General features: G+C 44.4%; 1 protein-coding gene and 1 long non-coding RNA gene across 3 annotated transcripts; one reads left to right on the forward strand and one right to left on the reverse strand.

Moving 5' to 3' along the window:
- Nucleotides 1-976: 976 nt before the first annotated feature.
- LOC126982683 (beta-1,3-glucan-binding protein-like) lies at nt 977-27,324 on the reverse strand. Its single transcript, XM_050834964.1, has 12 exons — nt 27,222-27,324; nt 21,602-21,655; nt 16,165-16,277; nt 13,202-13,276; nt 11,072-11,262; nt 10,554-10,609; nt 7,824-7,901; nt 7,372-7,474; nt 3,138-3,200; nt 2,686-2,818; nt 2,183-2,302; nt 977-1,619 (listed from the first exon to the last, which is right to left on the reverse strand). Exons 2-12 carry the CDS (start codon nt 21,648-21,650, stop codon nt 1,509-1,511), a joined length of 1,092 nt encoding a protein of 363 aa, XP_050690921.1. The 5' UTR covers nt 21,651-21,655; nt 27,222-27,324; the 3' UTR covers nt 977-1,508.
- Nucleotides 20,156-21,657, forward strand: LOC126982684 (uncharacterized). 2 transcript variants are annotated; one of them, XR_007735290.1, is made up of 2 exons: nt 20,156-21,301; nt 21,383-21,657. It is a non-coding gene; the product is annotated as an uncharacterized LOC126982684 (long non-coding RNA). The 2 variants fall into 2 exon arrangements; XR_007735289.1 differs by having other exon boundaries at nt 20,156-21,141.
- Nucleotides 27,325-27,770: the final 446 nt, after the last annotated feature.

Consider the following 27,770-nt stretch of genomic DNA (forward strand, 5'->3'; position numbering starts at 1 on the left):
GTGTGTCCGGTAAGAGCAGATAACGTTTCGATAATGGAAAGCGTTTCGTAACTCCACTACATGTTACAGTACATAATAAAATTCGGAGGGAACCAACCTCAACACACACACACACACACACACACATGAGAAATATAGTGACGTGTACTTCCATGTGGGACTGTTTCTCTTGGTGTTGTTAACATTGATAAGTGTAAAGCAAAAGTCAGCCAAAAGTCAACACCCACTTGTTAACTCGTTAGGTACCATTTTAGTCCTCCCCCCCCCCCCCCCTCTATATTCCATTCTCCTCCTTACTTTACTGTCACGGTCTCTTTTACTTCTCATATCCGTGTCTGCTCATCCAGGGTCCATATATCCTTTATTTCATTTTTATTTTCCCTTGATTCCTTTTCATGGATATCACAGCTACTACTACTACTACTACTACTGCCACTGCTACTACTACTACTACTACTACTACTACTACTACTATTACTACTACTATTACGGCTACCGCTGATGATTGTAATAATAAAGAACAGTTTTTCCAGGTTAGTATTCCTCTGTTGAAAAGGTTTGATGCTTTTTCAAGTGGATATTATTGTGGTGATCTTGAGTCCCGCAATAGCCGTCTCAAGATCTATGTATTTATTTTATACATCAAGGGGAGCTGCTTTTTTTTTTTTTACAGCAAGGGAGGCAGCTCATGGGCAAACAAACAGACAAGAACAGCAACAAAAGCCCGCTATACAGACGCTGCTCCGACAAATGATAAAAGAACGAGAGGCTCATAGAGAGGTCAGCTTCGGGTGGCGAGGAGTCTAAATATTCTCCTCTTGAAACAGCCTAAGGGAAAACAACAAAAACAACAAAAGCCCGCTAGATCAATGCACACACCAATATAAAACCTCTTACACCCAACCGATAATATGTTGGTAACCGAACGTATGCGTCAAGTACCTTCGAAAAGATTGGGCAAGACAAAAGACAGACGAATCATGTCGCTCCTTTATTCCCAGCCCTCATAGTCTGCCGTGGTGGATGTAGGGAAATGGAATGGAATGATGCTGTTCTCCGTTTTCTCTGCTCATCATGTAGTTATCGAATGGCGTACGTAAAGAAATTGGGATAGTTAACATAAGCGTTTTGTTTTGCTAGTTAATCGTAAATGTTCTAAAGCTTTGGAAAATGATGAAGCTGTATAGGCGTTGTTGCTGGTTGTGGAAGCTGCCCATTTACAGGCACTTATATTGCGACTTATTTATAGCACTGATATCGCTCACTACATCCCTTACAGGCAAACAAGGCGAACAGGCGCCAGAATGCTCGGCGGGTGCACACAGCTTAACTATACAGTCGGATTGTAAAATAAGAATCTGGTGCTCAGTATTTTCTGGCCATAAGCTGCACCATAATTAAAATATTTCTCAAGACGAAAGAATTGATGGCATTTTGTCTTCTTTATAGTCGTGAATGTGAGCAACGTGGCGGAGACGAGGTGTTGGGGATAGCTGTGGAGGCCTCGCTCACTGGTCCACGCTCTCCATCTTCCACACCTTCACGTAGTCCACCTGCATGGCCGCGCCCTCGCTGATCTTTCCCTCGCCCTGCTCCCAGGTAGGCAGCCAGCTGTCACGCTGTTAGCAGGAGAGAGCAGCGTTAACAAACTGACTTCCAACAGGCTACACACGCTTGTCTGCTTCTTTCCTGCAAGAGTGCTGAAAGATGCTGAACAATGCTCTAGACATGCTCCTCTTACAAAGAAAAGTAGAGTTGTCATTAAAGAGGAATCAGTTTTAATGTTAGAGGTGTCTGAATGCACTTGCTTCCAACAGGTTATGCATATCGCTTTTTTTCGGGAAGAATGCAAAAACATGCTGAAAAATGCCTCAAACATGCTCTTCTTACAAAGAAAGATAGAGTTGTCTTTAAAGAAGCATCAGAGTTAGTGTTAACGATTTCCCTTCAATTTGCTTCCAGCAGGTTACGCATATCGTTGTTTCTTTTTCTGGAAGTGCTGGAAAGTGACCCTCCCCCAAGAAAAAGCCCTAAACAAAGAAAACGATATAAAGAAAACTATATAAAAAAATATAGAACTGTCTTTAAAGGGACATCATATTTAGTGTTAGAAGTGTCTTGATGCGCCCATCTTGGAAGAAAGTAAGGCGTACGGAGGAGGGAAACGGTAATTGGCCCTCACCCCGTTCCAGAAGTCGAGGAAGGCCTGGGGGGAGGTGTTTGCCCAGGGCTTGTTGGCGACGATGCCGTCAGGGAAGAAGCCGTTGGTCCCGCCCACAGCTACGTTCATGATGATGTAGAACTGTACCAAGGAAAGAGAAAAGGCGGTTACAGTAAGAACGAGCGTTGCCTTCGGTCTACAGCATTGGTTGAAACAATTACAAAGCCCGGTATAGTGGTGTGCAGTACCATTATGGTTGATATGTCTGTGTGGAGTGTTTTATCGTGTTGTGTTGCTAGTAAATGCTTGGAGAATATTCATTGTCTTTCCATGCAAAACCCAAAGACTACAGATGGTTCTTCAAATCCAGAAAATATAGTAAGCAAAAAACATTTTTTTCCATTTACTGTACTTTATGGGAGTCACCGAGGCCAGCAGCTGCTTCGTGAATGTAAATCAGGAATGGGGAAGATTTGTAACATGGGGGACTCCAGGGGGAGAAGCCAAAGAAATATACAACCCACCTTCTGGTCGAAGGGAGCCATCTTCTCCCCGGCGACCCACGGGTTGTCGTAAATGTTGCTGTCCATGCCTGCGAAGTCCCAGAAGCTGGTACCGGGGTCGACGGTCATCTTGAGCTCGTCGTCCACGTAGAACCTGACGGAGGGAAAGACAATACGTAGCCGCTTCCTGTGTCCGGTGTCAATTATTAAGTCATTCCTCCCACTGTTGGCACCAGGGAGGGGCGTGGGAGCCCTAGGCCTTATCTCCTCTCCCTCTCTCTCTCTCTCTCTCTCTCTCTCTCTCTCTCTCTCTCTCTCTCTCTCTCTCTCTCTCTCTCTCTCTCTCTCTCTCTCTCTCTCTCTCTCTCTCTCTCTCTCTCTCTCTCTCTCTCTGTCTCTCTCCTCTCTCTGTCTCTCTCTCTCTCTCTCTCTCTCTCTCTCTCTCTCTGTGTGTGTGTGTGTGCCTGACTTACTTCATATCAGTGCTGGTCCAGTCGATGCGCCAGACGTGGAATGAGTCAGCGAAGTCGGCGGTGCTGCGAAACGGATAAAAACGAAATTAAATTGCAAGTCAAGTGACAAGTCTTGTTACACTGCCATCACGTAACCCAAGACTATGCTCTGGTACTGCCAACAGGTGCTCCACAATGACTCTTGGCCACAACTTTGCCAAATACCCAGTCATACCACTGTAGAAAGTTATGTGGCAAGGGGCAAGGACACAGTCCTGCCTTACTCTCGTGTTCACAGGACTGAAGCTGTTACGTTCCCCCGCCACTCCAAACTCTTTACAGCACTCCCAGTCTCAGTGTGGTGTCCGAGTAGGCTGCAGGCCCGTAAGTTGACAAACAATCCCTGGAGGAATCCCATGTAACCGCAGGATATCAGATCCCACAGTGCCTCGCGCTGCACTGAACCAATCGCCTGCTTTAAATCGACATAGGCGGCAAGCATCTCTTGTTGAAACACAGGTCGGCGCTCTACCAATACCCAAAGCGCCAGGATTTTTATTTTATTTTACAACAAAAGAGCCGGCTCAAGGGCAACAAAAAGTATATATATATATATATATATATATATATATATATATATATATATATATATATATATATATATATATATATATATATATATATATATATATATATAAAGCCCGCTACTTGCCGCTCCCACAACAGAAAATAGTTAAGAGTAGCCAAAAGAGAGGTCAATTTCGAGTGGAGAGGTGTCTTGATACACTCTTCTTGAAAGAGGTCAAGTCATAGGCAGGAGGAAATACAAATGAAGGAAGGCAGTTCTAAAGTTTACCAGTGTAAGGGATGAAAGAGTGAAGATGCTGGTTAACTCTTGCATAAGGGGCTTGGACAGTATAGGAATGGGCTAGAGTGGACCGTCGAGTGCAGCGGGACTGCGGGAGGGAGGGAGGCATGCAGTTAGCAAGTTCAGAAGAGCAGTCAGCATGAAAATATCGATAGAAGATTGAAAGAGAGGCAACATGGCGGCCGAATTTAAGAGGTAGAAGACTATCAGTAAGAGGAGGAAAGCTGATGAGACGAAGAGCCTTAGACTCCACTCTGTCCAGAGAGCTATGTGAGTGGAGCCCCCCCACACGTGAGCTGCATACTCCATACGAGGGCGGACAAGGCCTCTATAAATGGAAAGCATCTGTGCGGAGGAGAAGAACTGGCGGAGACGATACAGAACATCCAACCTCAAGGAAACTGACTTAGTAAGAGAGGAGATGTAAAGTTTCCAGTTGAGATTTTGAGCTAACGATAGACCAAGGATGTTTAGTGTTGAAGAGGATGACAGTTGAGGGTTGTCGAAGAATAGGGGATAGGTGTTTGGAAGATTGTGTCGAGTTGATAGGTGGAGAAATTGGGTTTTTGAGGCATTGAAGGACACAAGGTTCCGTTTACCCCAATCGGAAATGATAGCTAGGTCTGAGGTTTAGCGTTCTGTAGTTTTTTTGCACATTTTTTTTAAAGACAATAGGAGGCACTCCATCAGGTCCATAAGCTTTCTGAGAGTTGAGGCCAGAGAGGGCGTAGGAAACATCGTTCTTCAGAATCTTAATAACAGGCATAATGGAGTCAGAGGGGGAATGAGTAGGAGGAATATGCCTAGAATCGTCCAGAGTGGAGTTTTTACAGAAAATTTTAGAGAAGAGTTCAGTCTTAGAGATAGATGAGACGGTGGTGCTGCCGTCAGGGTTAAGAAGAGGAGGGAAAGATGAAGTGAAATTGGAGATGTTTTTGGTTAGATGCCAGAAGTCCCGGGAAGAATTAGAAAAGGTTTTAACATTTTCTATTAATGAAATATGTTTTGGCAAGTAGAAGAATAGATTTGGCACGATTCCGGGCAGAGATATAAAGATCATGGTTAGCAGGAGTGCGAGGGCTCTGGTACCTTTTGTGAGCTGCCTCTCTATCTTTGATAGCACGAGAACAAGCGTGATTAAACCAAGGCTTTTTAGCATGAGGAGTAGAGAAAGAACGTGGAATGTGTGCCTCCATTCCAGAGACAATCACCTCTGTGATGCGCTGGGCACACACAGAGGGATCTCTCTCCTGGAAGCAGTAATCATTCCACGGGAAATCGGAAAAGTACATTCTCAGGTCGTTCCACCGAGCTGAAGCAAAATGCCAGAAGCATCGCCTCTTCAGAGGCGATGTACAGAAGCGATTGGATAGGATACAGAAAGAAGGTTGTGATCGGAGGAGCTCAACGGAGAGAACAGTTTGACAGAGTAAGCAGAATTGTTAGAGGTATTGAAGAGGTCTAGTATGCTGGGCCGGTCTCCAAGGCGGTCGGGGATACGTGTAAGGTGCTGAACCAACTGCTCTAGATTGTTGAGGAGGGCAAAGTTGTAGGCTTGTTCACCAGGCTGGTCAGTGAAAGAGAATGAAAGCCAAAGCTGGTGGTGAACATTGAAATCTCCCAAGATAGAGATTTCCGTGAAGGGAGAGTGGGTCAAGATGTGCTCCACTTTAGAGTTCAAGTTGTCAAAGAATTTTACAGCGTTAGTAGAGTTAGGTGAGAGATAAACAGCACAGATGTATTTAGTAATAGAATGACAATGAAGTTTTAGCCAGATGGTGGAAAATTCTGAAGAGTCAAGGTCGTGAAATGCCAGAATTTGCTCTTTAATACACTTCCACACAACCACTGCGTGTAACGATACACACGAGAAATTAATCCAGACAAGGAAAGGTTTGCCGGTGCCGGGGATCGAACCCGCGACCAGCGTAACGGGAGAGCCACTCCTTTACCAGTCGGCCAAAGAGGTATCCCACTGGCTAAGTGGGTTATGGGAGGCTCACCCATCAGACAAGTCAGCACTACACGTCTCCCCATTCCCATTTAGATTAATTTCTGTGTGTTGAGTTCCCATTTTCTATGAACTTCGGAGAGCATGGAGCATCACTCTACCTGTTACCCTCTCGGGGTGACACAACAGAACCACAGGAGAGGATGCCACCGCCTTGCCACCAGTGAAATACCAGAATTTTATCTTTTCTACATTCCCACACGACCATCGCGTGTAACGAAACACACGAGAAATTAATCCAGACAAGGAAAGGTTTGCCGGCCCCGGGGATCGAACCCGCGACCAGCGTAACGGGAGAGCCACTCCTTATCCAGTCAGCCAAAGAGGTACCCCACTGGCTAATTGGGTTATGGGAGGCTCGCCCATCAGACAAGTCAGCACTACAGTCGTGGGCACGAGAGCAATGTCGTTGCGCACGTAGGCACAACATCCAGCTTTGGATTGAAATTTAGGATAGAGATAGTAGGAGGGAACAGAGTAGAGATTGCTGTCAGTAGCCTCAGAAACCTGTGTTTCGGTGAGGAAGAGAAGGTGAGGTTTAGAGGAGGAGAGATGGTGTCCCACAGAACGAAAATTAGAACGAAGACCGGGAATGTTGCAGAAACTGATGAGAAAGAGGTTCGAGGAGGAGAGGAGAGGAGAGGATGCGGTCAGTTTGTCCACTGAAAACGCTTGAACCCGGACTTCTCAGATTTCCGTAACTTCAGGAGTTTGCTGCGAATTCTTATGAAAAATGGAATGGCAAATACCTTGCCTGGCACACTGAAGAGGCAGTACACCACCGTAGTTATTGCAGATATGACAATTTCCTCTCCCTTTCCAGATAGAGACAATCAACCTTATTTTCCAGTAAAAATTAATGATTCTAGATTGCCATACGGCAGACAGGGGTGCATTAATTAATAAATGAATTATCAACGTGTTAATCGCAACCATTATAATTAACGACCTCATGATATTTTAGCACATGTATAATTTCGGGACTGTGGAGATGTTCTTCCCGGCTCTTCCTGATGGTTACTAAACAAACTTTTTTCACGCATTATGCAATTCAGAGAATTTTGTGAAGAAGGCAGTAAGGTGACCCGGTTTTGTGATGGAATGGAGAAGACAGCCAAGTCATTATCACCATCAGTCAGTTATAACATGTTAATAATTAACACTACACAGCGACTTTGGTGAAGAACGCTGCTCCTCCTACGGCAGTAATTAAGGGGCATGGAGAGGACAGTTAAATCATTATCACCATCAGTCAATTATAACGTGTTGATAATTAATACTATATATGATTTCATGAATTCCCTTCTGGGTAAAAATAGTTTAAGAGACGTTGCAATAGACTCCACCCGGAGGTCTCGCTCAGGGCAGCTACTTACTACTCGGTGGTGGTCTTTTCGTAGAAATTGTTAGGCCAGAAGGGTCCCCAGTGCAGGGTGCTGCCGCCCACTCGGTTGCTGATGGAACCGTAGTCATCATTGCCTGCACAGGACACGTCCGGGAGTTAGTCGGTATATATAGTGATGGGCTGAGGCTGGCTATGTAGCGTGCACATTGATAAATGATGGGTGTGCCGTGAAGCAAAAAGACTGGTCAGGAACATTTTAAGGGAAGAGAGACAGCTAGTGAAATGTATAACGGAGAACATATATTTTTATTTCAAGCAAAAAACAAAGTTGGTGTTACTAATCTAATTCTTATTATTCTTATTCTTTACTCATTTTTAATATAATTACTATAATCATTATCGTTATTTTTTACGTTAATATTATTGTAACTCTCCTCCTCCTCCTCATTATTTCCATTGTCATCAAAGGTATAATGCACCCACCCCTGGACTCCAAAATGTCGATCTCTCCGCTGGCAGGCCACCCTCCGTATGGCCAGTACTGGGGCAACAACCAGATGGCTGTAGGGCAATATGAAAATAAGTACTGTGTTGAATACCAACAATGTCCTACATGCTACGTTGGATTGGTTGTGATGGGCTAGAAGTAAGGGGAAACACTGTTACTATTCAGAATACCTTTAGGTTAGTTATGGAACCAACATATTTACTAGCATTAAGGGCATAACCACATAAAAAGATGTTCAGTAAGCCACTTCAAAACTGTTTTGGCGCACCGTTGGAAAAAAAATTGCAACCGCGCGGTGCTTATGTTGCGAGAAATACCTCGCTCTGCTGTCCACTACGCATGCGCTCTGGGAACACACACACACACACACACACACACACACACACACCAGTGAATTTTGTCGTAGTTTGTCCACTTATGATCTTTGTGACGGTTGCCGGCAAGAAAAGAAAACACCAGACCAACAGAGTAATTCTTTCTATAATCTGCCCTGTTCGTTCGTTATTAAGCCTTCTCTGGATTTAAAGTGTGTCTCTGATGTATATGCCACGCAATGGAGGCGAAACAGGACAAGTAAACGATAGCGGGGAGTGAAATCTAGAAAAAGCAAGCAAATTGGATCTCTCTCTGCGACCTATTTTGCGATGCGAGCTGATTCCTACAACACCGAGTCAGCTGGAAGGAGTGTGTCTCGGCGCTCGTGTGAAGAAACAAAAAGAACTCTACAGGCATTTTTGGAGAAGGAAGAGGACATAAAAGAAAGAGAGAAGAACCGGAAGACAGTGAGGGACTTATACACATCAATGAAGGAGTGAGGCGTGGCGCTCGTGTGAAGAACGTGGTAGCCATCTCCCACTAGGTTAAAATACTTACATTATGTGTTGTCGTTTTGTCTCTGAATGCGGTGGAGTAACTCATAGGGTTTTTTTTTTTTTAGAGAATCGAAGGCATGTCAAAATCATGTAAATAGTAAATGAGCGTAGTCTGGCAGATCGGGTTTTGGCAGCGGGGGTGGGAGGTGAGGGGGAGGGACGGGGTAGGTTAGGTTAGATTCAGTTCAGTTTGGTCAGGCTAGGTTAGATTTAGTTTGGTTAGATTAGTTAAGTTTAACCCGGTAGCTGCGGGGGTCATGTTTCTTAGGTTAGGTTACGCAAAATAATGAGAAAGAATCATCACTCGCACAAGCCATTTCATAATATATATATATCAATGCATTTGTGATCAGTTTATGCATCATCTATTTTGGGAGGTTTATATCATGGCAGAAATGTGGCCCATCGCTGGTACACGGTAAAGCCACAAATTTGGCCCGTCGCTGTTACCGGGTTAATGAGTTGTTTGGGATAAAGATGTGATAGGCTTCGCGCTGCGCCGTGTTGTCATTGGCGGCAGAGTAGGGTACGGAACCGTTGCCAGATAGTTATTCTCGGAGCATCACTTTTACCAGCTTTCTCCCCCATAAATATCACCAGGAAACAGGAAAAATAAACCATTTCAACAATAACTACAAATAAATCTCGTTGTTGTGGCCCAGAAAACAGCTTTTGGGATGGAAATCGGGAAGTATGAGAAACTGAGCACGATAATTTGGCAACGCTGGGCCGCTACAGTAATCTACGTCCTCTCTTTCCTGTCTGTCATTCGTTACAACCAATCACCATGAAGCTACTGATTTTTTTGCCCCTGCTAAAAAAATAAAATAAAAATAAAAAAAAATCGCTTCCATTGACTTTAATTTTGTCTTTGTAAATGATAAGTAGGCTATGCTTGGTGTGACTTTTTTTTAAATTTATTTATTTATCTATTTATTTATTTATTTTTTTTTTTTTTACGTTTCTGCTTACTGCGCCGGCAGACTTTTTGGGGCCTGATGGTCGGCCCCAGCCCGTTATGGCGCAGGTGTTTATAGTGGCGCCATCCTGCTTGGAAAGTACGAAAGTCTGTCAGAGAAAATATATTGACATGAGCAACATTAATTAAGACTTCGTAGAATATAATAAGACGAAATACAAGATGACTTTGCATGGAAGACACTTACTTATCAATGTAATTTAAAGAATAGGCTATAAAGGGTGTAACTTATACGATGCGCTATATACGAAAGAAAAGCTTTAACCATAAAAGTGAAATGGAAAGGCTTGGAATAGGGTACAGTCTATTTTCATCTGGTATGTTTGCAGGTACGTTCTGATCTTACTATCTAAATTGGCGAAGGATGAAGGTGAAGGCGAAGGATGAAGGATTAAACGCAATAGTTATACGGGACTGGTCAACTAAGTCTCACTAGACGGTCATCAAGAAATCCAAGCCCATCTATCTGACAGGTAAGGTGCTCCATTGAACGTTTATGTCTGTCATGCATGCTGGACTTTGAGGGATTATTATTATTATGATTAGGTAACAAACGCACTGGCTACTTTGTGATGGCACTTGTTTTACGGCCGGTTAATGCAGATATTTTTTATTTATTTTTCTTAGTTATTATTTTCTTTAACATTTTGAAGGAGGCAAAATGGAGTGCAAAAAAAGGGTTAACCTGTTTCCACACACACACACATACACACACACACACACACACACACACACACACACATGAGGTGATCCGAAAGAGATGGTCAGATTTACCTAATTTAGATACTGGATGCTATTACTACTACTACTACTACTACTACTATACCACTACTACTACTGCTACTACTACTCACCCGGCCACAGCCAGTCTCCGCGGGGCATCTTCGCACGAACCTCCATGCGGCCGTACCTGTAATGGTCGTTGGTCAATGAGAGAGAGAGAGAGAGAGAGAGAGAGAGAGAGAGAGAGAGAGAGAGAGAGAGAGAGAGAGAGAGAGAGAGAGAGAGAAAGTTGCCAGCTAAACTCGTGTATGCCCAAACTGACTGATCAACACTTGTAGAGCAATTAATTTCTCTTCTGCTCCCTCCTACTCTCTCTATGCCAAATATTCGTCGATAGCTGGCTGCTACGTCCGTGTACACAATGCTACCAGTGGCTTTCGTGCCCAGGACCTTGATGCTTTGAGATTATCCCCACCTGGCTAAGACTTGAATGTCAGTTTGTCACCATTACTAAATATGTCTTCTGCTCTTTATCACTTAATTCTACCAAATGCTTGAGATTCTGTGACTATGTGAACTCCAAAGTGAAGCACATCCTGATTCACTCTCCCCTCGCTGAAATATCAAGTTTAGAGTATTCCATAGTTACTTGAAGGCGAAGTCGCTGAGAGTCCTAATCCTGGCGCTCATGATGGGGTTGACGAGGTTGGTGGCGGTGCCGACGCGGCTACAGCCGTAGTAGGAGTTCCCGGTGCACACGTCGCCGCGGCCGTTCATGCCCCACAGGTTGAGTTCACCGCTGCTCAGGAACGCCTCGTCCTTCCAGTCCGACATGAGTTGCTGCGGGGCGAGACGTAGCGGGAGGGAGAGAGAGAGAGAGAGAGAGAGAGAGAGAGAGAGAGAGAGAGAGATTACATATTAAAATCATTTGTCTCCTTGCAAAGTATCTATCGGTCTCTTAACCCTTGCCCTTCTCTTCTCAGTTCTTCTCACAAAAGGAAACATTCTTGTTGATTTAGTCCTTATCATTTTCCTTCCTTTCCCACCTCCGGTTCTTGAATTTTCCTAGATTAATGTCCTTCTCCTTCACCATACACTCCCCCAGGGTTGTCAAGCTCTGGTAAGCGTGCACCCAGGGCTACACGACAGGGGTTTTGAGGTTAGCAATACGTGAGTCTCGGGGAGCCTGTTTGGTGCAGCAGAGGTTTGCTTCAGACACACTTCAGTGGTACTAGGGAGAGGGCGGGACAGGGGCCGACAGTCTCTTTCGTCGAGTTTGCTAATTGGAGGATGATGGACCAAGAAATTAAAGACAAGCGGCGGGGATGAGCACCGAGGGCACGCGCATCTATAGCGTTTGCCCCCAACTCATAAATTATTATTATTATTATTATTATTATTATTATTACTATTATCATTGTCATCATCATCATCATCATTCGTGTGCAGGCTGTAGCGCCATCAGACTTTTTTGAAGGGCGCTGGTTCAGGGAGACTACGGGAGCCTCAACCCCCCCCCCCCCCCCTCCTACCAGTGAAGGAAAGAGATAAGCTTTGGCCCTCCCCCTTCCCCCACGATCCCTCCATTTTAAATTCTGGTCGCAAAACAAGCAGTATAATTTAACAAACGGTATAATTCTCCACGGGCATTGAGACCCACCACAGATTTCTTAAACCCGTATTCTTAAACGTATCGACTCCTCAGTTCGCCTGTTTGAAGAGCCTCTCGTAGAAGCTGCTGGGATTTTCATGGACTGTTTTGAGGTCCTAGTGATAATTTTATAGGACTTTTGTACCATGAACGGAAAAAAAACAACTATGAAAACTTAGTCTGTCTTCTCCGTGGCCTTGGGAAATAGTGCAAGCCCGATATGTTTTAAGAATATGGACCTTGGTCTCTTCGTGGAACCCCTTATTTGCTGACCATGAACGGAAAAAACACCCATGAAAACTTAGTCTGTCTTCTCCGTGGCCTTGGGAAATAGTGCAAGCCCGATATGTTTTAAGAATATGGACCTTGGTCTCTTCGTGGAACCCCTTATTTGCTGACCATGAACGGAAAAAACACCCATGAAAACTTAGTCTGTCTTTCTCCGTGGCCTTGGGAAATAGTGCGAGCTCGTTACGTTTAAGAATATGAACCTTGGTCTCTTCGTGGAATCCCTTATTTGCTGACCTCTCGCCGTTCCATTGTCGTAGTGGTCCCTGACAGCCCGTTAGTGGCGCTGGCGGATTATTGTTTTTATATGGCGCCGTGTTACAAGTAAATCACGTTTCTGATTTCAACCTTTTTCATGCACACCTTCCCAAACTACCCCTTCTTATTGTTACTGCTTCTGCTTTACACTTATTCCAGTGGATAGCTACTTTCTTTTCGTTCCCCCCCCTCTCTCTCTCTCTCTTATTCCCATTCTTCCTATCGTGAACTGGAAGAACACATTTTTTTCGTTGTCTTTCCCGTGAATTATCTCCTATCCCTTCAGTACAGTAACTAGGTGAATGTATTATATAAAACCTTTGCCTCATGGCCCATTTTCGAAGCCTCTGGAACCCCCTAAGAGCCATGTGCATTGAGGTGTTCAGCTATCCATCTGTACAGGAGTGGAGGTTCAGTGAGTAGTCTACCGTGACCTCATCCAGTTTTCTCTCACACCCTCCCTCTTGTCTCTTCCTCTCCCTCCATCTTCACTTAGAACATTCCTTATCTTTCCACATCCTGCCATCCCGAGACACCATTGCAAAAAAGGCACTGCCCAAGTCCTTTCGCCGCTCTACCCACCGGCTTGATGAAGAGGGTGGAGTCGCGGGTGTAGCTCACACTCCTGTTGTTGAGGTACGCCTGGAACTCCCAGTTCTGTCGAGAGGAGAAGATGTTAAATGAAAAGTGAATAAAGTAGGAAAAGAAAACGAGGAAAAAGAAGGAGAAAAAGGAAGAGGAAAAGGAGGAGGAGGAGGAGGAGGAAACAATGGGGTAAACAAGCAACAAAAAGTCTGTTGAATTATAACGAGGCTGCCTGCTTTAGTTATTTGATCTCTTCGTTAGGCACTTAATTGACCTGCTGAGCAGAGTAAAGCACTTGCTGTACTTAGCACGGGAGCGCCGAGTTTACTTCTGTCGAAACGTTTCGGTCAATTAGCTTAAAAAAAATGTTTATTGTTTTTGCATTAACTCAACGCAGGAAGATTGTTTCTCTGGCATGCGATTCGGGTTTGTGGATAAGAAAATATCGAGGTCTGTATTGCATCACTTCCCTGGAATCATTAAACCGTTATTTTTTAGATTTTCTGGTTAGTTTGGAAAAAAATGGGAGCGATCGATATCACTGAATTTATTCAGGTACTTGAATACTTAATTGTTTCAGATACCTCGTAATCGTCTCCTTTCCAACATATATAGGTGGAGTCATTCTTCAAATGGATGGTATCATTCTTATGGCACGTCTATGCACTCTTTTCAGTAATTCAGCGTCCTTGTAGTGAGTGGAATGGTGCAATGACTTGCCATAAAGTTTGGTGGTCAAGTTACAACACTGCATAGCTATCTCTTAATTTCATAATGACTACAAAACTCCAGGCCTATCGAACAGTATACTGAAGTGCAAACTTTCTAAGCAAGGTGTGGATCTAAGCATTCGAGGCGGCGTGCTTCCTTATCTTAAACAAACAAGAAAATAACTATAGTCACTGATGTGTGTGTCGGGGCGAGTGAAAACTTGAGAAATGTACGGCTGTAATGACTGCCGTGTGAATGTGGAATGTTGGTGTGGTGAGCAGAGGCCAGGCAAGGTGTGGCCCACTAATGGTCTGGCAATCAGGGCTAATCAGTGAGTTTCTTTTGCCACGAGTGTCGCCTCATGTTGCCAGTCGGGAGATACATTTGTTTATAATATTTTATTCATATTTTTGATACTACCGGATATCAGTGATGTAGTACGAATTTGACCAAAAAAGTTCAATGAGGCATGTGAGTGAGCCCTGCGAGAAGCTTGCGGAGTGCACAAAGATTGCAACCCAAAACTCAAGATCTCTAACTCATGCCTGGAGACGAATTGCTCGTATTGATGCCGCGTGAGACTGGCCTGTGCCCAAGTTGCTCCACCTCTGGGATTTGACGTCGAAGAGGCTCCACCTACAGTTCACTATGATTGACTGGTGGGGTGATAGGCGCGTACACACACACACACACACACACACACACATTGCATGCTTTCATTGCTACAGTATATAAACTCGGTGATATTATATTTAGTTTGTTTGTACCTCATACTATGAGAGAGAGAGAGAGAGAGAGAGAGAGAGAGAGAGAGAGAGAGAGAGAGAGAGAGAGAGAGAGAGAAAAAAAAATTACATATATACATAGATAACCAGACCACACAGGCCCTAAGGTGGTCTGCCCTAAACCTAAGTGACAGTTGGTATGCGACCACCATGACGTTGTAACTGACCTAGTGAACATTTAGATTTAGGAGATAGCGGTCAAGATTATTCTTAAACGATGCAATCGAGTTACACTGTACCACTGATGGTGGTAATCTGTTCCAATCTCGAACGACAGCATTAGTGAAGAAGAATTTTGTGCAATCTGAATGAACTTGTCTACATTTGAGTTTAGCGCCATTATTTCTCGTTCGCGTCGAATCATCCATCACAAACAGCTTGGTCGGATCCACGTTGGTAAAACCGTTAAGTATTTTAAAGCACTCGATCAGTTTTCCTCTTAGGCGGCGTTTTTCAAGAGAAAACAGGTTTAGATGTGACAGCCTTTCCTCGTAGGGTTTGTTTCGTAATGAAGGAATCATCTTGGTTGCTCTACGCTGAACACCTTCAAATTTAGCAATGTCTTCCGGATGGTGGGGAGACCAAAACTGCACGCCATACTCCAAATGAGGTCTGACGAAACTATTATACAAAGGTAGTATAACATCTTTATTCTTGAATGAAAAATTTCTCTTAATCAAACCCATCATCCTGTTTGCTTTTTTAACGGACTCGTTGCACTGCTGGGAAAACTTGAGGTTAGACGCGACTGTGACGCCAAGATCTTTGACCGAGTGAACGCTTTTAATTTTAACGCCGCACATTTCATAGTCCTTCTTTATATTTCTAGATCCAACCTGCAGAATCTGGCACTTGTTTATATTAAAAGGCATTTCCCATTTTACTGACCAATCTGATATTTTACGCAAATCTTGTAGGCTCCGCCTGCCACATTCTGGAAGTACCGCATTGCCGATTTTCGTGTCGTCCGCAAATTTACTAATGAAATTATTGAGACCAAGGTCAATGTCGTTGATGTAAATGACGAAGAGAACGGGTCCCAGGACAGAGCCTTGGGGGACACCACTAGTGACTGGCATCCACTCAGAGGTCACTCCATTTATTACAACTCTTTGCTTTCTATTGCTTAGCCAGTGCTTTGCCTATTTCCTTGATTTTATGAAGCAACTTGTAGTGTGGAACTTTATCAAACGCCTTCTGGAAATCCAAATAAATAATATCAAGTGATTTAGAAACATCATAGGCTGCAAAAAGCTCGTTATAGAACGTTAATAGATTCGACGAACAAGATCTGTTGTTACGGAAACCATGTTGCGAGTCCAGGATTAGCAAATTACACTAGAGAGAGAGAGAGAGAGAGAGAGAGAGAGAGAGAGAGAGAGAGAGAGAGAGAGAGAGAGCATTGCATTTGATTATAGTGAAGAAAAAAAAAAATCACAAGTAACACCAGGAAACATGACTCACCCCGCCTCCCGACATGGTGATTTCGTGCTCCCAGACTTCATGGTCCAGGGAGTCGAACTCGTCGTTGAAGATGAGGCACGGGAAGGCGGTGCAGTCGCTGGGGTCGAGCACGTCTGTAAAGCAGAGGGGGACGGGGGTTGGGGGGGGGAGAAAAAAGGGAACCGGAAGAGCTACCGTACGTTAGTAAAGCAAAAGATCTGCCCTCTCGCATATTCCTGAACCGTAGCAGTTTTCAGCAACCGGCCCAGGCCAGGATTGGATTGGTTAGGGTAAATAAGAATGGGATACATGTTAACTTTTTGGCCGAGAAATAAAATGAAAATAATTTGAAGAGGATTACGTGGTCCATTTGTGAGTAAAGACCCGTGCGCCACTCAAGGCTTAGCGGCTCGAGGAGGTAAAAGTGAAGAACAGAGTTACAGAGAAGTAGATGAAACAAGTAAGAAATGTAATGTAATAGAGAAATGCAATTGAGAAGAGAGCATCGTTATGGAGAGGGGCATGGACTGAGGGCCGCTTTCACAATCATTTTGTTTGTTTTGATCGTTACCAATGGCGGTGATCGACGCTATAGTATTCCCACGTAAAACTGGCCGATGGGGTAGTGGCGGCTGCTGGGTTAGTCTAGCCCCGCACCTTACCACACACACTCAACACCTCTCGCTTCCTCTGCAGCCGCCACTACCCCATAGGCCAGTTTCACGTGGAAAACTATAGCGTCGATCGCCGCCACTGGTAACGATCAAATCAAACAAAACGACTGTGAGAGCGGCCCTTAGTAGGAGTAGGAGAGGTTGATGGACTTAGTAAGAGCAAAGAGCAGAGTTTAGTTTTAAGAGAGGTGGAGGAAATGAGGAACATCAGAGTGAAGGACTGCAGGGAGGCGGAACAGTGTGGAAATGAAAAATCTGGAAGTGACAGGAAAAAGAGGAACACTGAAAGAGGGACAAAGAAGATAACGTAGTGAAGGAGCTGAAGAAGAGATTTTGTGAAGTGACAGAGGGAGGAGAGAAGAAGGGAAGTGAATAGATAGGAAAAGATGAAGAAAAGACTGACAAAGAGAATAGGGATAACTGAGAAAAGGGAGAAGACACTGTAGGATAATCGTAAAGGAATAAGAAAAGAATAGAACAACGGAGGGAATGTGAAAAAGAGAAGCAGAGAAAGGGTGACACTGAAGAAAAGGGATTGAAGTTAACTTGTCCAGGGTTAGGAAGAGAGGAAAAATAGAGAAATAGAGAATAAAGAGGTGGGTAAAGGGCGGATTAAGGGAAGGTAAATAGAGGTAATACGAAGGAGTGGAGGGGAAAGAAAGAGAACCGGGTGACATTGGAGAAAGGGAATTAAAGTTCAGGAAAGAGGAGAAATAGAGGACTTACTGGGGAGAGGAGTAGAGACGAGGGAGGTGTGTACGGGTGGGTATGTAAGAAGGTAAACTGAAGGAGTAGAAAGAAAAAGAGAACCAAAAAAAGTGACATTGGAGAAAAGGAATTGAACTTAAACTTATCATGGAGTTGACAGGGTAGAGTGGAGAGAGGGAGGCGTGTGAGGGGGCAGGGGGGCGGGGGTGAGGACATCGAAGGCGATTGGCAGATGACACCGGTTGTGGAGGGAGTGGGAAAGTGGCGTGGGGGAGGGGGAGGAGGAGGAGGAGGAGGAGGAGGAGAAAGGAGGGAGGAAGATGTTTGTTGCTAAGATTTATTATTTCTTCTTTATCGAACATACGAAATCGCTGGGAACATCAACATCTGCTGATAAGAAGATTTCACGTACCAATCAGAGTCCATTTTTTTTTAATACAACATAAATGAAGTCTTTGTAAAATATGCCCTGAAGACCTAAACACATGTACTTTACATTCTTGGTCCTCTTGTTTATTATTATTTTTTATATACTTGGTAGAGGTTAGGCTTAGTTCCACAGTCCAACACAATATTCATGTGATTTTAAACGTCGTACTGTTAATCTTCCACATATAAGTAGTGTGGCTGATTTGTCTTTTTTTATCCGTTTTTCAAGGCATAGTTAGATAGTTTTGTGGATTTTTTTTATATCACTTACGACAGGTTTGCGATACGTCGACTAAACTCTGTGAAAATCCAACGCTTCTATCTAACACATGACTTCATAAATACTAATACGACGTTTATTAAAATCTGGCGTTTGTCTTAGGCCCCGTTCACACAGTGCCGACTCTTGCCCACGACAACCCAGCGACTCAGGGTCGGAAAGATGTCTAGAAACGATCGCCGGATGCTGAATGAGCACAGTGTGAAGGGGGCCTAAAAGTCGCTGGGTTGTCGTGGCCCAGAGTCGGCACAGTGTGAAGGGGGCCTAAAAGTCGCTGGGTTGTCGTGGCACAGAGTCGGCACACTGTGAAGGGGGCCTAAAAGTCGCTGGGTTGTCGTGGCACAGAGTCGGCACACTGTGAAGGGGGCCTAAAAGTCGCTGGGTTGTCGTGGCCCAGAGTCGGCACAGTGTGAAGGGAGCCTTAGTGGAGATCAGGCTGAATTCCACAGTCCAACACAGTGTCTTTGCAAGGGAGGGAGGAAGATGTTCGTTGCTTTCTCATCATCGAACGTGCGAAATCGTTGGGAACATCAACATCTTCTGATAAGAATTAAGATTTCACGCACCAAAGTCCATTTTCTTTTTAATACAACATAAATGAAGAGGAAACTAAACTGTATTCTCTGTACTGGTCAGGTTTTCGACTATGCATCAGGAGCCGTATCAATAAACACTTCTAGCTTTCCTTTTATAAGGGGTACAAATAGCTCTTCTCCTCCTTGTAGTAGTTATTACCTCACTTCTAGAAGGTGGAGCGAATTGAATCACTTTTTCCATATAGCATCTTGGTTGTTTATGATCATAACCTCAAATGCAAGCTATATGACGAAGATTTACTAGTAAGGTTTAACCCGGTAGCTGCGGGGGTCATGTTTCTTAGGTTATGTTAGGTTAGGTTAAAGGCCCCTCTAAGTTAAATAATGAGAAAGAATCATCACTCACGCAAACCATTTCATAATATATAAACGCATGTGTGATCAGTTTATGCATCATCTATTTTGGGAGGTTTATATCATGGCAGAAATTTGGCCCATCGCTGGTACACGGTAAAGCCACAAATTTGGCCCGTCGCTGCTACCGGGTTAAAAAAAATCTGGTGTCAATCAAGTTTTTCTTTTTATGAGTAAATAAGCTTGAGTATTGAGGGTGATATGAAGTGTCTCTGCTTGTTGAAAATTTGCTGGACATAAACAAACCGATCCAGCTTCTGAGTCTGTAAAAGTGCCCCTCATGAACTTTAACATTTTGACGGCTTTTAAGGAATTTTAGAAAGAAAGTCGCGATTTCTCGGAGTTAGAAGAAAACTTAGAAGAAATTTCTCCTTTGAAAGCTAAGCCATTTTCAAAGTCTACTTATATGGCCCCAGATACTAAAGGTTTTAAAGATTTTTCGGCATTAGCCTAATCAAGTTATTTACGAGTGTATAAACTTGGGTATTGAGGGTGATATTAAAGGTTGGTATTATAAGACACTCTCGCTTCTCACATCAGCTATTTCTAAAGGTCAAAGAGGGGGTCAGTCGGGTTCTAATGAGTGTTTATTCAGGTTCACGGTACCAGGGTCATAAAACTACCCCTGGAAATGCCCACCACTCCTACTAAAGCCTTGTGAAATAAATTATGTGTTCTTGGGCGGCGAAATGTCTTTTAATACGACCCTAAAGGCGGTGTCACACTAGCACTTTTTCCGTCAACTTTTTCCGTCGTTTTTCTGAAAATCGTCGATATCTTGGCTGCAGCCTGTCACACACAAACGGTGTTTGACCAAGGAATGTAAACAAACATGGAGTCCACGCTGCGGCAAAGATACGCTGCTCTGAACCTAATACGAGACTTACAAGCTAAACAAGCCAAAAAGCGTGCATGGATGCGCTCATGGTTGGCACAGGCTGTTAAAAGAGCTGAGTTTAGAGGATCATGAGACTGAAGAATTGGATCAGGTTGGACAAAAGCCAGTACCACAGACTTCTGGAGTTAGTGACACCTCTTATTGCCAGAAATGACACCAGGATGAGGAAGGCTGTCACTGCAGGAGAGCGTTTGAGACAGGTTGAAGCCACGCGGAAAGTCTCGGTCTTGGTCTTGGAAATGTAAACAAAGGCGGAAATTTGCAGGCGGAAACGATCCTGATCGTCTGACAAATTCATGCGATAAGTTCATGCGGAACGATGAAAAATCGACGGAAATCGCATTAATCGACGGAAAAAGTGCTAGTGTGACACCGCCTTAAGTGTCCCTCCTTGTCGAACATTTGCTGGACATCAGGAAATCAACCTTGCTTTTGAGTCTGTAAAAGTACTACTCGAGGACTTTTACGTGCCCGGCGGCATTTAAGGCATTTTCGAAGTAAACTTGCGAGTTCTACGAGTTAGAAGGACACGAAGAAGAAATCTCTATTTTGAAAGCCAAATTTCACTTTCAAAGTCTCCAATAATACGCCCCCAGATACTAAAGAGATTTCCTGTAAAGTTTTCTCAAATTTCCTAGCTTCTGTATCAACACCAGACGCTCTAGGAGGAATATTTTGAGGTTGTTTGTGTTTGGTTTGCGAGCTGACGAACCCGTTGTGTCAAACTTTGGAACTGGCCAACTTTAATTAACCACGAAGCAAAGAGTTGGACGGACGAGTAGAGACCTTAGTTTAAAAGAGGAGGAGGTAAATGAAAAAAATAAATAACGAGTGGGGAGTTTGCTCAACAAATTCACGAGTAGGAATTTTAGTCTGGAAGGAACAAGGTTAATGGCAAGGTGAGGAGCGAGTAGAGTGTTTGCTTGACAAATTCACGAGTAGGAATTCTAGTCTGGAGGGGACAAGGTTAATGGTAAGGTAAGGAGCAAGTAGAGAGTTTATACTTAACAAATTCACGAGTAGGAATTCTAGTCTGAAGGGAACAAGGTTAATGGTAAGGTGAGGAGCGAGTAGAGAGTTTATACTTAACAAATTCACGAGTAGGAATTTTAGTCTGGAGGGAACAAGGCTAATGGTAAGGTGAGGAGCGAGTAGAGAGTTTGCTTAACAAATTCACAAACAGGAATTTTAGTCTGGAGGGGACAAGGTTAATGGTAAGGTGAGGAGCGAGTTGAGAGTTTATACTTAACAAATTCACGAGTAGGAATTCTAGTCTGAAGGGAACAAGGTTAATAGTAAGGTAAGGAGCAAGTAGAGAGTTTATACTTAACAAATTCACGAGTAGGAATTCTAGTCTGAAGGGAACAAGGTTAATGGTAAGGTGAGGAGCAAGTAGAGAGTTTATACTTAACAAATTCACGAGTAGGAATTCTAGTCTGGAGGGAACAAGGTTAATGGTCAAGTGGGGTACCTAGTGAAGTGGGAAAAATGAGAAAGGAGAAAGAACGAGGGGACTTACCGGCAGCCAGGGCCCCAGCGGCAAGCGTCAACAGCCACAGCATCTTCATCTTGCCTGGCGGGGAGAGGAAGAGAGAGACGCATGTATTGGCTGGGTTATGTAAGGAGTGAACACGAGAGCTATATCGTTAAACATAGCAGGGGCAGTATTATCAAACACATCCGCCACTCACATCAAAACTTTCATCTTGCCTGGCGGGGTGAGGAAGAGAGAGACATATGTATTGGCTGGGTTATGTAAGGAGTGAACACGAGAGCTATATCGTTAAACATAGCAGGGGCAGTATTATCAAACACCTCCGCCACTCACATCAAAAGTTTCATTTTGCCTGGCGGGGTGAGGGAGAGAGAGACATATGTATTGGCTGGGTTATGTAAGGATTGAACACAAGATTTATATCGTTAAACATAGTAAGCAGGGCCGGTATTCTCAAACACTTCCGCCACTCAAACCAACTCTCTCCGAAGGCCACAAAAGAGATTAGTCGGGTTCTCATGGCTTTTTCACGTTCGTATTTTAGAAAAACCTTGTCAGACTGTCGCTGGGCTTATGAAACTACACATGCAAATACCCAAAATCCCTACGAAAGCCTTATATGAACTGTGGGTGTGTAGCTATGCCCAGAAATATTTGGGAATAGGGCCCTAGTAATTCAGCAAGTCTCAATACCATGAATCTGATAAATAAAAGGAACAGAGTATTGGTATTGGCTGGGTCAGGTAAGGAGTGGACGCTGCAGAGTTAAATCGTAGAAACATGGTGAGTGCAGGATTCCAACAATATTCAACACCAGGAATATGACAGGAACAGACTATTTTTTCTCGTGCGGACTGTAAGGGTTATGTAAGGAGTGCATGCGACAAAACTAAATCGTAGAATCATAGCATGCAGCATTTCCATAATTTATAACTCCTGGAATATGACATGTAATAAAAAAACACGTCCTAACACCAGGAATATAACATGTAATAAGAATCAGACATATATTTACGTTCAGAAAGTGTTTGCTAAATTGACGAAAGAAACCGAGTCTTCACCGGAACTCGTAGAAATGGGAGACGAATCTGGACCTGGATAATAATGCGCAGGGCAGCCGTACAGGTGCATAACACGCATATTTGTTGGCTGTTGGGGGGACGGGGGAGCCGAGTGTGCAGGGGAGGGAAGTGAATCAAGTGTAATTGCTAGTGTTGGTGTGTTGTGGTGATTTTTGAATGAGTCTATTGTATCGCAGTCTTAAATCTGTTGAGGGAGGCTGTTCCAGTCACGTATGGTGCGTGGAAAGTATGAGTGCTTGTATGCGTCAGTGTTAGTATGATATGTTTGGTATTTATGGATGTGTGTGTTACGAGTACGTTGACTGTTTGCCTTGTGTAGGTATGTTTGTGGGTCAATGTCAATGTGGGTGTTTGTGATCTTGTACATAAGTGTAAGTCTGTGTGCTTGTCTGCGTATGTGAAGAGGGTCCATGTTTATCTGTTGTTTGATCCGTGTTGTGATTCCAGGCGTTCGAGTGTAACTGTTTGTAATGAACCTAGCCGCCTTGGTGTTGATTTGTTGTAACCTATCAATGTTTCTGTGTGTGTAAGGATCCCACACCGTGGAGCAGTATTCCAGTGTTGGTCTCACAAATGTGTCATAAGCTATGTGTTTAATGTCAGGTGTGCAGTTATGTAAATTCCTCCTCAGGAACCCCAGTGTTCTGTTGGCTGTGGCACTGATATGGCCTATGTGGGTGTTGAATTTCAAGTTAGTTGAGAGATGGATGCCAAGGTACTTGTGTGTGTGAACTGATTCTAAATTTGAATTGTGGAGAGTGTAGGTGTGATGGAGGGGGTTGTGCGCTCTGGTGAATCTTAAAGGTTTGCATTTGTCTGGTCGGAAGTGCATCTGCCAGGTGCGTTCCCACCGCTCGAGGGCGTCCAAGTCGTTTTGTAGTAGTCTGCAGTCGTCAGTAGTCTTTACTGCTCTAAACAGTAAACTATCGTCGGCAAATAGTCTAGTGGAAGAGTTAGGCGTTGACAGTGGAAGATCGTTAATGTACAGGAGGAAAAGAATGGGCCTAGAACGGTGCCTTGTGGGACACCTGAAGAAACAGGGACAGTGTCAGATGAAGATCCGTCAAGAACACGTTGAGTCCGGTCAGTAAGAAATGCAGTGATCCAATGAAGAATAGGTCCTGAAATACCGTAGTATTTTAATTTTAATGTCAGTCTTTTGTGCGGGACTTTGTCGAAGGCTTTGGCAAAATCTAAAACAATAGTGTCAACTTGTTTAATGTCACGTCGGTCAAGTAGCCTCGTAATGTCGTGATATGTAGTAATGAGTTGCGATTCACATGAGCGTTTGGGTCGAAAGCCGTGTTGTGAGTCAGTAAGGATGTTGTTTGCGTCAAGGTGATTCATTATGCGTTTGTGTATTATGTGTTCGAAAATTTTACATGGAATCGATGTTAGTGAGATGGGGCGATAATTGGCAGGGTCAGTCCGGTCACCTGTCTTGAATAAAGGATTAATGTTTGCCAAAAGCCAGTCAGAGGGTAATGAGGTGGATGACAGTGATTGGGCGAATATGGCCTGAAGGATGGGGGCAAGGATGGGGGCAAAGGATTTAAGGATGAAGGCGGGAATGTTGTCGTGGCCAGTGGATTTAGTTGTGTCGAGTCCTTCTAGTAATTTCTGTATTCCGTTAGTCGTGATGTCAAGGGGGGCTATGGGGGGGAAGGGGCTGTGTGGCATGTTTGGTGTCAGGTTGTGTTCTTGTGTGAATACCGATTGGAACTGTGTGTTGAGTATTTGTGCTTTGTGTTGTGGGCTGGTTACTAATGTGTTAGTGTTGTCTTTAAGTGATGTAATCGTGTTAGTGTCATGTTTGCGCGTCTTAAAGAACCTGAAAAAGTTTCTTTTGTTATTTCTTACGTTGTCTGCGAGATAAGTTGCTATGTGTTTGCGTTCCGCTACTTTTATGTTTTTGGCAAATGTCTTTTGGTGGTTTTTGTAGGCGGTCCAATTATCTGTCGTGTTGTATGTCTGCGCGCGTCTGTAGAGTCTTTGTTTCTTGCGATGTTGTCTGCGTAGATCCCTGGAAAACCAGGGGAGTGTGTACCTGCTAGAAAGTGTTTTTTGTGGTATGTGTCTGTTCATTGAGGCGTGTATGGTGTGTTTCAGGTTGTTCCAGTTGGTGGAAGGAGGTCTTGTGTGTGGGTCTGTCGCAAAAAAGTCAGTGCTGAAGGCAGTTAGGTCTTGTTTGATCATGTCTAAGTCAGCCCTTGAAAAAAGGAAAATCTGTCTGGGTCTCTGTTTATGTCTAATCGGTCGGAGGTCAGCGTCAACGATGAGTATGTCGTGGTCACTAAGTCCTGGAACAACCTGAGTGTTTGTTATGTTAAGAATGTTGTTGGTGAGAAAAAGGTCAAGTGTGTGTGCTGTGGTCAAAGGGCCACCGTGGCCAGCGGGGCGCGTTACAGTATGTGTTCGTGTTGGCTGGAGTACTGTTTGTGAGAGTGAAAATGTATTTATGATGTCAATGAATGTGTCGTGTAGTTGGCGTCTGTTTGTGTGGGGAATAATGGGATTGGGGGCGTCAGCATCGGGAGGGTCAAATGGGGATATTGCAGTCCAGTCAATGTCGGGGAGGTTGAAATCACCTGTGATCCAGATGTGTTTGTCTGCCTGTATGCGTGAAAGAGAAATTTGAAGGTTGTGTAAATAGTCTGTATTAGTAGAAGGCGGTCTGTAAAAAGCAGCAATAAGAAGAGATTTACAGTTGAAGGTTTGTAACTGGACCCAGGTGATTTCGCAGTCTGTGTCAAGGTCAGGCCTATGCTGAACACAAAGACCTGGCTTGGTGGCGATTATAACACCACCACCTTTGCCGAGATCTGTCGGGCGGTCCTTACGAAAAACGGTCATACTAAAGGGGGGAGGGAAAACTCACTACTGTCAACGTCAGAAGTCAACCAAGTCTCTGTCCCTACTATAATGTCTGGGTTATGTGTGGTGATTAGGTGGTGTAATTGGGCTATTTTGTTTTTGATACTGCGGAAATTAATTGTTAATAATCGGAAGGAAGTGTGGTTATGATGTGGTGGTAGTGAAGGGAAAGGTGAGGATGGTGAAGATACAGAAGAGACGGGAGGGGATGAAGAAGTAGAGGAGGGAGGTGATGAACATGGGGAAGAAAAGGAAATAGGGACTGGGGAAAGTGAAAAGGTAGGATCGGGGGAGGGTGATAGGGCAGGCCTGGGAGTGTGAGTAACAGTGGTGAGAGGTGAATGATGGGTCAAGTCTGGCGTACGGAGGGAACGCACCTGTCTGTGGGTGTTGATGGGTATGAAAAATGAAGCCGGGTTGTGAGAGGTGAGAGGTGTCGAGTGTTTGGCGTTCAAGAGGAGAAGGTGTTGTGTGCCAGGGTTGTCCGTGTTATGTTGATATAGCGTGTCGAGGGAATTGAGCAGTGGAATAGGATCAGCTGAGAAGAATGAGGATGAGAAACTAGGCACGCCGCATCTAAAGCAGATCCACGAGACACTATTGTCAACCAATCCAGCGTAAGTCGGCGTGAAAGACCCGATACAGCTAACGTGGTACCAGCCAGCATGCTCGGATCTATCACGACACGAATCACACTGGATGGCCCCCTGCCCCCACCCCACCGCCTTGCTACAAAGTTGGCAAGAATACTTAGGGCAATAAGGGCCAGGGTTGACCATAGCGCCAGTGTCTCCACCTAGAAGCAGCAAGAGAAGGATGGTGTGTCGTCTGTGTCCTTTTGTATCGTTGTTTGTGTGCCGTTCGAAATACTGAACCATGGTAAGCGAAAAAGACTTGTGTGTGAGTGCTTGTTTGTGGTTGTCGTGGGTGTGTTGTTTGTGTCCTCGATTGTGTTAATGCATGTAGTACAAGTGCTATGTGTGTAACTGTGGTGATAAGGAAGGCACTGTGTATGCTAGTATTACGTTTTTCTTGTTTTACCTTCCGTGAGCGTGTACGGTGTTGTTGTGTTGTCAGCCACCTAGTGTTACTGGGCCGCTTCGTGAGCTGGAACAGCCTCGTCCGGCAGTTTAAAGTAGTTGCCATTTCAATCAAGGAAAATAAAAATAACGTAAAATAAAGGATAAAACCTAGATAAAGAATATTAAAAACCTAAAAACAAGTTAAAACAATGTGTGTAGATAAAAACAGTGTTATGTATGTGTAGATTCACTTATCTTTGTGCTGGGACGGGTGAGGAAGGGAGGGAAGGAGAGAGGGAAAGCACGTCCACACTCGGCGAGAGCCAACAGTATGAATGTATTACGTATGCGACGGAGATGATCACCGAGGCCACGCGCAGCTATATCGCACCTCTCTCATCCAGCAAACCCTTTCTCGTGTATCTCTTCATAAATAAATAAAAAAAACACACAATAAAATAGAAGAAAAAAATCGTCATTGATCGAATCGTCATTGATCGAACTTAAACTCATTGTTACAAAACCTATCTTTCTCTCTACGACCAAACCCTTAATCCACTGCACACATATAAGCATTCATACTCATACAACCCTACATACCGCCACAATCTCAAAAGTCTGCATGCAAACAAACACTCATCACGCCTCTATACCACGTAAACTTACCTGTACAGCGGACTTCGTTGGACTGACGGTGAAGGCGGCGATGGCGGCTTTTATAACGGCCGCCGAGATCCGTATGTAACCTGTTTGTCTTGGGGTAGGAGGGTGGGGGGGATGCGGAAACGTGGGGGCTAGAGGGTGGTGGGAAGGAGATGGAGGAGGAGGAGGAGGAGAAGGAGAAGCTAACGAATGGCGTGTGCAAGGGGCCGGGGAGGAACAGGATTCAGTGAGAGGGGGTCGGAGGGAAAATGGAAGGGGTGAAGGGGGGGGGGGGTCAGTGACTGATGATTTAGGGGGGAGGGAAGATGTGGGAGGAATGGGGACGCCCGGGGGTGGGGAGGAGGAGGAGGAGGAGGAGGAGGAGATTGGAAGGGAGTTTATAGGTAAGAGGAAAGGTAAGTCGATGAGGCTGGAGGCGGGGCAAGGCCATGGAGGAGGAGGAGGAGGAAGAGGAGGAGGAGGAGGAGGAGGAGGCGAGACCGATAAAGTGCGGGGATTGGTGGGAAGAAGAAGGAGGAGGAGGAGGGGGAGAAGGTAGAGGAGGAGGAGGAG

The sequence above is a fragment of the Eriocheir sinensis genome, chromosome 51 (assembly GCF_024679095.1).
Source record: "Eriocheir sinensis breed Jianghai 21 chromosome 51, ASM2467909v1, whole genome shotgun sequence".
NCBI classification, from domain to species: Eukaryota; Metazoa; Arthropoda; class Malacostraca; order Decapoda; family Varunidae; genus Eriocheir; species Eriocheir sinensis.

Coding starts and splice junctions, on each gene's coding strand:
- LOC126982683 (XM_050834964.1), bottom strand. CDS start 21,650: ATGAAGATGCTGTGGCTGTTGACGCTTGCCGCTGGGGCCCTGGCTGCC. Junction 3,201..7,371: donor GAAAAGACCACCACCGAGTA/GTAAGTAGCTGC, acceptor TCCGTTTCGCAG/CACCGCCGACTTCGCTGACT. Junction 2,819..3,137: donor TGGACCAGCACTGATATGAA/GTAAGTCAGGCA, acceptor TCCCTCCGTCAG/GTTCTACGTGGACGACGAGC.